The following is a 9,169-nucleotide window of genomic DNA, read 5'->3' as shown; positions in this document are numbered from 1 at the left end:
GTATAATTATCACATTTATTTTATCCATCATCTAACAAATGTTAAATGAACAATAACATAAACACGGCGATTTAAAATCTGTGTCATGATAATAGTGTCTAAGGGTAGCGTTCAAAGAATAGGCCATTTTCAAATACACCATAATACTCTTTGTTGTCCCTCCAAAATTTTGCATAAGCATGTTTTCAATTTCTCTTGCTGTCCCAAGAGAAATTAAAAACAATGCTTATCCAAAATTTTGGAGGTACGACAAAGAATATTATGGTATTTTTACAAATGGCCTATATAATAATTAAATAGCTAAGAAAGAGACTAGAACCTATATTTCATCACAGTCCATCTTCGTGGACTTGAGGGGATACTATCTTTTCTATAAATATCGTTGATAAACGGAGACTCACTGAGAGACTACTTGATAAAGATCCTTTAAATTCGACAACTGATACTTACCTTCACAAAGGGATGGGAAGAAAAATAGGCTCAAGACAACAAGGCATACAGTGGAGTACATTTTAGTTCAGCTGTGTGTCGTATCACAACCATGAAATCTGAATCAATTACTGCACTTGCGTGCAAAATTAACGTCAGTTGTAACTCTCGTTTTAATTAAAATCTAGCAGCTATGATATTTACGTCATTATAGAGAGCATTTAAATAACACTGAAATGAATACTCGATCTTAAAAATTATTTATATTTAGCTGTTCTTTAATTTTCTTCTCACACACACAAAAAAAATTACACACAAGCATGCAAAAGCAGCCAAAACACTTTAAAGTATAGTTAATCTCGCGTTTTGGTATAAGTTAATTCTTGATTAGTACTACTCATTTGTACCCATCAATTCTACGTTTGCATTATTTTCGTAATAACATGATGCTCACTTGAAGGCAGTTTTGTTCTTTTAGGTTTGTATTTTTAAAACTTCTGAATAATTTTACCAAAAATATTTACTAAAAATATAATTATACTTTGTGTTTTAAGTGCTAAAGAGGTTATAAAGTTTGTCTTGGTCTTGAGTTGTGTTATTGAAGCCTGAAACGTAAGGTAGGAGAAGAAATAATACGTTTATGCTAAATTGAACAGCCCAAGCTGACCAAACACGATTAAATTGCAAATGTTGAGTTTCTTCATCTGTTCAAATTAGAACTTATGATGATGTTGTAATAATTTCCCATGACTTCAACAGTACGTAGGACATAGGACATGAGAACGTTACATGCCATAAAATATGTTATCTGTTACAACTTGGGTTTTGAACGCAAAAACTTGCATTCCCAGAACGAGCAATCTCATCTTTTACCAGGTGCAATTTACGTAGCAGACTTGACACGGTAAAAAACGTCCAAAACGCGAGCAAACTATTTATTTTCTTGGGGCTAGTAGGTTAAACGTGTTTTCCAAGTTTCGGTGCGAGTTTTTCTTTGGTGCTAATTGGTGGGTCCGAGGTCGTAACCCAAGGACCCCGTGGCAGACTTGACACGATAATACGTGTCCATAAGCCGCGCAAACGAGTTCGCCTCTTGTTTCTACTCGAGAAAACGCGTTTTTTAAAGTTTTGGCGCGATCGAGGTTGTTGACGCCATTTGGTGAGTCCAACGTCGTCGCCGAAGGACCAAACGCGCGCAAATGATTTTCCTTCTTGGGGCAAGTCAAGAGATTGCGTTATTGGAAGCGCGCAAACGAGTTCCTTGACTGCCTTGACGCCACTTTGTGGGCCAATAGCGGAGCCCAAGAACCACGTGTCACTATAAAACGCGTCCAAAACGCGCGCAAACGATTTTCCTTCCTGGGGCAAGTCAAGAGATTGCGTTATTGAAAGCTTTGGCGCAAATGAGTTCCTTGACTGCCTTGACGCCACTTTGTGGCCCGATAGCGCAGCCAAAGGACCACGCGTCACTATAAAACGCGTGCAAGACGCGCGCAAACGATTTTACCCTCGGGCAATCGTGAAAGAACGTTTTTTAAGGTTCTCGCAAAATCAAGTTCGTTGGCGCCATGTTGTGGGGTCGAGGGCAAAGTCCAAGAACCACGTGTCACGGTAAAAGGCGAACGCAAACTGTTTCCCACGTAAAGAGCCGTCGGAAAAAACACGCTTTTGAAAGTTTTGGCGAGATCGAGTTCATTGCATAGGACGTATTATCTAAGTAGTATCTGTTTGGTGTTAGAAATCCGCTCTCCAGCTAAGATTTAGCTGTTCAGTCAGCACCGTTATTACAGCATGAGAAAGTGGGTCTTTAGGTTAGAACTAGATCTCAAGAGAAACCGCAAACGGTTCGAGATAAGCAGGCATATAAGTCAAAGGCTTGGAAATTTAATTGTGTTTTGCGCTTACACGCGCTAAAACGCAGCATTTAAAACTTCATTTTGCAGTTGAATTCTTGTTACCAAAACAAGAATACTGTGAAGTCCACAGTTCAAACCTAACCGAAGTGAACTGTTTTTTGAACTGTTCTTAGACGTGAAAAGATTGCAAAGAGGAAGCTTCGCTCGCGCAGCAAATGATGCCGAGAAACGAGAACAATTATGTGACGTCACAAAAGAACCAATGAATCTTTTGTGATTTACAAGGGCTGACTCAGGTATGTTTGTTACTGCAAGCGAATTTTGCTTTACTGGAACTGGTTTCCAATTACCAATTTAGTGTATGTCGCTGTTTTTATTTCTGTTTTAAAGCTAAGTAAAATATATACCGTTACAATCTTTTCCGGCGGAAAATGAAAGGGCTTAACTTATGTTATCTAATCAAGTTTATTGGCTCAAAGTGAGACTGATTTGAGTTCTTAATCCTAAAACTCTGCAATCAGTATTTTGCTTGCTGCACTGGGATAACTTGAATACATGAAAAGTAACCACTTATGAAAAGTTGTTGGGTTCATTTCATGTTGAAGTAATTTAATCTTAGATGCAAAGACATTTTCATCAAGCTTCTTACACACGCAAAGTCTAAAATAAGTGCGGATTTCCAAATCGAGAAAATTGAGAACATGCATTTTATTGTATTACATTAGCGCAATACCTTTTTATGTTAGTATAAATTACTGTTTTATTAATATTAGCTACAGGGAAAATAGAATAATTTCTTTTTTTTCCTGCTTTCTGCAAACGTCATGTGGTCAGTTGCAGGGTGTAATTTCATACAGGAACGCAATCATGATAGAAAGTGTGCTGCCATTAGGTTGGGAAGGTCTCAACAGTGATCAAAAATATGAAATCTGTGGTAAGTCAGTACATCTTAGAACGCTTTTTGGGGGATTGATTCTCGCTCCATTACGCTGTTTTTATTTGCGACTTTATCTCCCTGTAAATGCTTACATTTTTATTACGGTGTAAGTTATTTTGCACGCCTTTCAAGTTTTTGGTTTTAATATCTCAACTACCTTATTGTTACTTATTTTCGCGGGACTTAATTTTCGCGATTTTCGCGATTTTTTGAAAATCGCGAAATAAAAGACCCGCGAAAATTAATTCTAAACGATTTCTATTGTATTTTTTATGCTAATTACGTATTTTTGGCCAAATCGCGAAAATTAAGTCTCGCAAAAAATTCCTGTTCCATTTTCGCGAAATTACAGTGCGGCTACTGTAACCGGGGTCACCCAGACAAAGTTAACCAATCACAAAGCAGAACGGAAACAATAAATTTCAGCATTTTTTCCTTCAGCCAATGAAATGTCGAGTACAGAACAAAGAAATTTTCAACTTCTTCGTTCGCCACGAAAACACATCAATGCTAAATTTTGGCTGTATGGCGCTGGATTTTCAATGAACTTCGATTGCATCCCTTTTGAGCTTGAGTAGTTGTGACAGCACAAGTTGGAAAGTAAATATCAGCGACATTAATGAAAGAGGAGTTAGAAACTGTGTCAAAACAGGGAAAGCAACGGCCATGTCATATGTCTCCAGACGTAAAAGTGCGTGGCGGAGTTCGCTCGTGACAATTTCAAACAAATTCCTCTACGGCATCAACCGGAGTTTTGGTGGTACCATTTGGAAAATAAATGCACGTAAGGCCAGCAAAGGAAGACATTCTAAAGTGCATAACGTACCAGAGAAAGCGACGATGACAACATTTTTTTTCACTTGACACAATAAAATGTCAGTTGAGTAAAAAACAGTAAACTTTCATTTTGTTCACTCGTGAAGCTTTTTACTTTATATGTTGAATGGAGCGTTAGCTAGCGTTGACGTTTCGATTTAAAATTTTAGTGGTTTCACATGCTGTACAAATGAATGTCATTCGTCATGCAAGTTTGCAAGAATCGATTTGTGAAAGCAGTGAACGCGACGGACCTTTGTTAGAATTTTATTCTCGGGAAAAATAAAACTTAATTGCTGGCTGTTTTAGTTTTTCTTGCAATTGTATAAACAATGCAAGACACAGAATAAATTACGAACAGGAACATCGGTGATGTTTTCAACACTAACATACTTTGATCATTTATTTATTTTTATCTGAATTTATTTCTTTTCGAAACAAATTCCTTCACAAGCTTGTCGAGTTGTTGGTCTTGCATGATAAGGAGTGTATAGCGTCTTTGAAATTTTCAAACTTAGCCGCCGGTTGGCTCTCTCGGGCACCTCAACTTTGCTTTAAAACAGTTTAAAATTGGTGGCTCATTTGTACGGCAGGGAAGCTTCGATTTTTCCGAGAAAAGTCCCCACCACCGTTGTTGGTTACATACAAATGACCCACAAGTTCAGAAGGTCATGCTAGTGGGCTGTGATTGGCGGATTTCGATCCGTCTTGCTCTTTAGCACGTCGAAAGATGGATGAAGTTTAAAGAACAGTTTCACTTGCTAGTTATAAATGAAAACATTACCGATGTTCCTGTTTGGAATGTGTTCTGTTTTCTGCATTGTTACAATTGCGAGAAAACACTGAAACAGCCGGCTATAAAGTTTTATTTTTTCCGAGAATCAATTCCACCACACAGTCTGTCCAAACAAACGACCATCGCGTTCACTGCTTTCACAGAGATTGAAATCGATTCTTGCAAACTTGCATGACAAATGACATTCATCTGTACAGCATGTGAAACCACTAAAATTTTAAATCGAAACGTCAACGCTAGCTAATGCTCCATTCAACATATAAAGTAAATAGCTTCACGAGTGAACAAAATGAAATTTTACTGTTTTTTACTCAACTGACATTTTATTGTGTCAAGTGAAAAAAAATGTTGTCATCGTCGCTTTCTCTGGTACGTTATACACTTTAGAATGTCTTCCTTTGCTGGCCTTACGTGCATTTATTTTCCAAATGGTACCACCAAAACTCCGGTTGATGCCGTAGAGGAATTTGTTTGAAATTGTCACGAGCGAACTCCGCCACGCACTTTTACGTCTGGAGACATATAGCACGGCCATTGCTTTCCCTGTTTTGACACAGTTTCGAACTCCTCTTTCATTAATGTCGCTGATATTTACTTTCCAACTTGTGCTGTCACAACTACTCAAGCTCAAAAGGGATGCAATCGAAGTTCATTGAAAATCCAGCGCCATACAGCCAAAATTTAGCATTGATGTGTTTTCGTGGCGAACGAAGAAGTTGAAATTTCTTTGTTCTGTACTCGACATTTCATTGGCTGAAGGAAAAAATGCTGAAATTTATTGTTTCCGTTCTGCTTTGTGATTGGTTAACTTTGTCTGGGTGACCCCGGTTACAGTAGCCGCACTGTAAGTGCCCGCGAAAATAATTAACAATAAGGTGAACGATCTTGCTGTCGGAGTCATTAGGCGGCCGTTCCCCTGACACATCTCAGTGCGATATTGAGTCTGATCTATAGTCTGTTTGTGATGGCCGCTTAGTTGCAACGTGCACGACCAGAGATAATTGTAAAATTTTAGTAACTAGTTTTAGGGAAATATGCTATTAACGGAACTGAATTTAACTAAGTTAATTACTGAAACTAGTTTGCTTGACCGGCTGGGGGAATAGATACGGAGAAGGAAATTTCTATCCCCAGCAGAAAGCTTACCCGTGGGTAGCAGGCGCGTTTATGAAAGTCAAGGTAGAATATGGTGATCGTAGCTGAATCCCGTGAAGAAAGAGAAGTATTGTAATATCTTATATATATGTAAGTATTAGTACGTTTGTGTTGTAAATAAAGAAAAAAGAAAAAAAGAAAGAGAATGCAGCGGTAATGCCGTGGTAATATGGGCTTAGTCTTTCTAAGTTATTTAAAAACTGACTCCATTTTTTTGCAGATTCGCTCCTGCAAAAGACGAAACACCGTAACCTTCTTCTACTTGTAGAGAACAGAAACCTAAAGAATAGAATCAAAAACATGGAGCATGAAATGCGTGGCTTCAGGGATGCTTTACGCGGAGAGGAATGCAAGTTTAATCAGTTGAATGAAAAGCTGACAGCAACAATGGTAAAGTGATTGTACGCTCAATGTACACGATAAAGCGGTTTCAAATTTAGTGTAAAAAATCAAAACTAAAGTAATCACACCATTAGCTAGCCAATCACAGGGGACACGGACAATTCATTGATCCCTGTACCCTGGGTACCAGAGGATTTTTTACGTGCGCGGTGGATTCAATTCGGTGGACGAAGGCCGTCACCTCTGACACCCAGGGTAACCTCTGATACTGAAATAAAAACCGCTCTATTAACTAGGGAGTGAAACTGAACATGGTGTCTTACTTATTTGTAGCCTGTTACAGGCTCTCGTTTGTGTAGGAGTGCGAAAAACGAGGAATAAAACGAAGGGGGACGATGTCGAGCCTTCTCTCGCCTTCGTCCCGCCTCGTTTTTTTCCTCGCCCACCCGTGTTTTTCGCACCCCCCCCCCCCCCCACAAACCGAAAGCCTGGAACAGGCTAATTTATTTGGAGTGTTCTATATTATTGATTCGTTGCAACCGCCGCCTGGTTAGCTCAGTTGGTAGAGCGCCGGACTGCTGTGCGAGAGGTCGTGGGTTCGAACCCCAGACCGGACCAACACTCAGGGTCTTAAAATAACTGAGGAGAATGTGCATCCTTTGTAATTACATCTGCAAATGGTTAGACATTCTAGTCTTCTCGGAAAAGGACGATAAACCGTAGGTCCCGTCTCCTGTATCTTCAGTCTTATCACAGGGGACGTTAAAGAACCCACACACTATTTGCAAAGAGTAGGGCACGAAGCTCCCGGTGTTGTGGTCTGGCCTTGTGTAGTAAATTACAGTATGTGTACAGCGCATTTGAACATATATATATATATGAAAAATGCGCTATATAAATTCATTATCATTATTATCATTATCATTTAATTCCTGCATACCGTAATGACTGAGCGAGCGAGTGATGCAGTACCTCAAGGTTCTTATCATCCTTCAGCAGAAAGAAAGACAAGAACACATTGCCAAGGAAGAAGAGCTTTCTTACAATGTAAAACTCCTTCAGTCCAAGCTGCAAAAAGAACAAAGGGAACGACAAACGCTGGAGGAAAGAATAAAAATAGTAGGTATAAAAACAATTTTGCACAAAAGCTTAGAAATGAAGATATTGCGATCGCTAAATGAAAAGATTGAGTTTAAAAGTTGAATCAATTTGATTAATATATCCACATGAACAATTTTTGCCAGAGACAATTGAATTTAAGGGAATTATGTGTAATAATTTTTGGACAAACGGACACTGCAACCATAATTCAGTAACGGAAGCGTCATTTTTCAGATTTATAGGGTGGTTTTTTAGATATGTTATCTCCGCAACGAATTTCCCCCCCCCCCCCCCCCCCCTGATCTTACAGTGATAAAAGTTTCAGGAAAAAATCAATGTTAGAAGATTTTCGCACGAACGACCTTAATTTGTATTTCGGTGATCTGATTCTCAGTCCAGAAAATGCGACGATCAAAAGTGCTAAAATAATGCACTTTTTGGCGCAGGCAAAGCTTACAGATGTATCATGAGTTAATCGACTTATCACCCTCCTTAATTTTACGCAAGTAGTCGCAAGTTCAGCTTGCGTACAGACTTGCGTTGGGTGGCCAAACGGACACGCAAGTTTGTCGCAAATGCGCGCAAGTTTGCAAAAAGTCTTTTTAAATGCTACGATGTGCAATTCAGTATTTTAAGCAAACTACAAAAAAATGCGTTGACTTGCATTGCGATGGGTGACCAAACGGTGAAAAATTCGGTTAACTTAAGTGCAAATTTGATCTCCACCAAAGTCAACGCAAGTCAACGCAAGTGCACGCAAGTCCTGGCCAAACGGAGACGCAAGTGGACGCAAGTTCTCAACTTGCGTTGCCGTTTGGTCAGGACTTAGGGACGGACCATTATTTTCTTGGAGGGGGGTGGGGGGTGAAAAATTTTCCTCTGCAAACTTTTTTTTTTTTTGGTTTATGCACCTCTGCAAACATTAATTTTCGAAATTCTTACTATTTTTTGTTATACATATCGTGTTTGCAAACAATTTATTTTGTCTTTCCAGGCCCTGCAAACAATTTTTTTCAATATTTTTCATCCCCCCTCCCTCCAAAAAAATAATGGTCCGTCCCTTAAGGTTTTCTTTCCCACTTGGTTTCCAGGCCTCACCAGAGAGAACTTCACTGAAGGCAATAAACCAGCGCTTCACACAAGTAATGGAAAGATTAAGGCGCAGACTTGGAAGAACACGAAATTCAGTACAAGACAACAATCACAACCCATGATCGTTTTGTTATCGATCTTTTTACTGTTCCTGATTTAGAAGATTGAATAATAAAAATAGCATTTGAAGGAAGATTTTGCCAGTCTGTTGATTTTGCTGGCCGGTGTGGGTTACGACTTTGCTGAGCTACCTCAGAGATTATAATTATCCTCAAACTTTAGAATATATAATTAAAAAGAGCCACCCAAGTCCCCTGCTTTGGAAAATTAACTCCAAAATCTCTTTATGCTTTCCTGAAATACCTTCCATATAATCCCAAGGGCTTTTAGATCGTTTTTAACTGACTTGTTATAACACAGAAAAAACACAGAAGCCAACTAAACCGACGTAAAAGCCCATCCGAAAAGACTCCATTGAAAAAATCCTTTTGAGAAAAAATAAACCTAGAGATCACTCAAGGGCTGAGATAGGGATCATAGACATAACAGTACTAAAGAAGGGAGAGATTCTTTTACAAATATTGTTACCCTACCCCTCTACCCCTGGAAAGATGTGCGATATTTGCGAGGAGCCTGAGCTCTCGT

At 39.0% G+C, this 9,169-nt stretch overlaps 1 protein-coding gene across 5 annotated transcripts; it reads left to right on the top strand.

Moving 5' to 3' along the window:
• The first annotated feature begins 2,542 nt into the window (after positions 1-2,542).
• On the top strand, positions 2,543-8,717 carry LOC144640705 (uncharacterized). Of its 5 annotated transcripts, none has more exons than XM_078499790.1 (5): positions 2,543-2,581; positions 3,143-3,219; positions 6,210-6,379; positions 7,328-7,454; positions 8,524-8,717. In XM_078499790.1, the coding sequence occupies exons 2-5, from the start codon at positions 3,153-3,155 to the stop codon at positions 8,682-8,684; spliced, it is 525 nt and encodes a 174-aa protein (XP_078355916.1). In that variant the 5' UTR covers positions 2,543-2,581; positions 3,143-3,152; the 3' UTR covers positions 8,685-8,717. The 5 variants fall into 5 exon arrangements, with proteins under 5 accessions (XP_078355916.1, XP_078355915.1, XP_078355917.1 ...); XM_078499789.1 differs by having other exon boundaries at positions 3,120-3,219; XM_078499791.1 differs by having other exon boundaries at positions 2,544-2,581; positions 3,120-3,219; positions 7,331-7,454.
• The last annotated feature ends 452 nt before the right edge of the window (positions 8,718-9,169 follow it).

The sequence above is a fragment of the Oculina patagonica genome, unplaced genomic scaffold, assembly GCF_052425735.1.
Source record: "Oculina patagonica isolate OP01 unplaced genomic scaffold, crgOcupat unplaced421, whole genome shotgun sequence".
Lineage (NCBI taxonomy): Eukaryota > Metazoa > Cnidaria > Anthozoa > Scleractinia > Oculinidae > Oculina > Oculina patagonica.
This window is presented reverse-complemented; position numbering and strand designations above follow the sequence as displayed.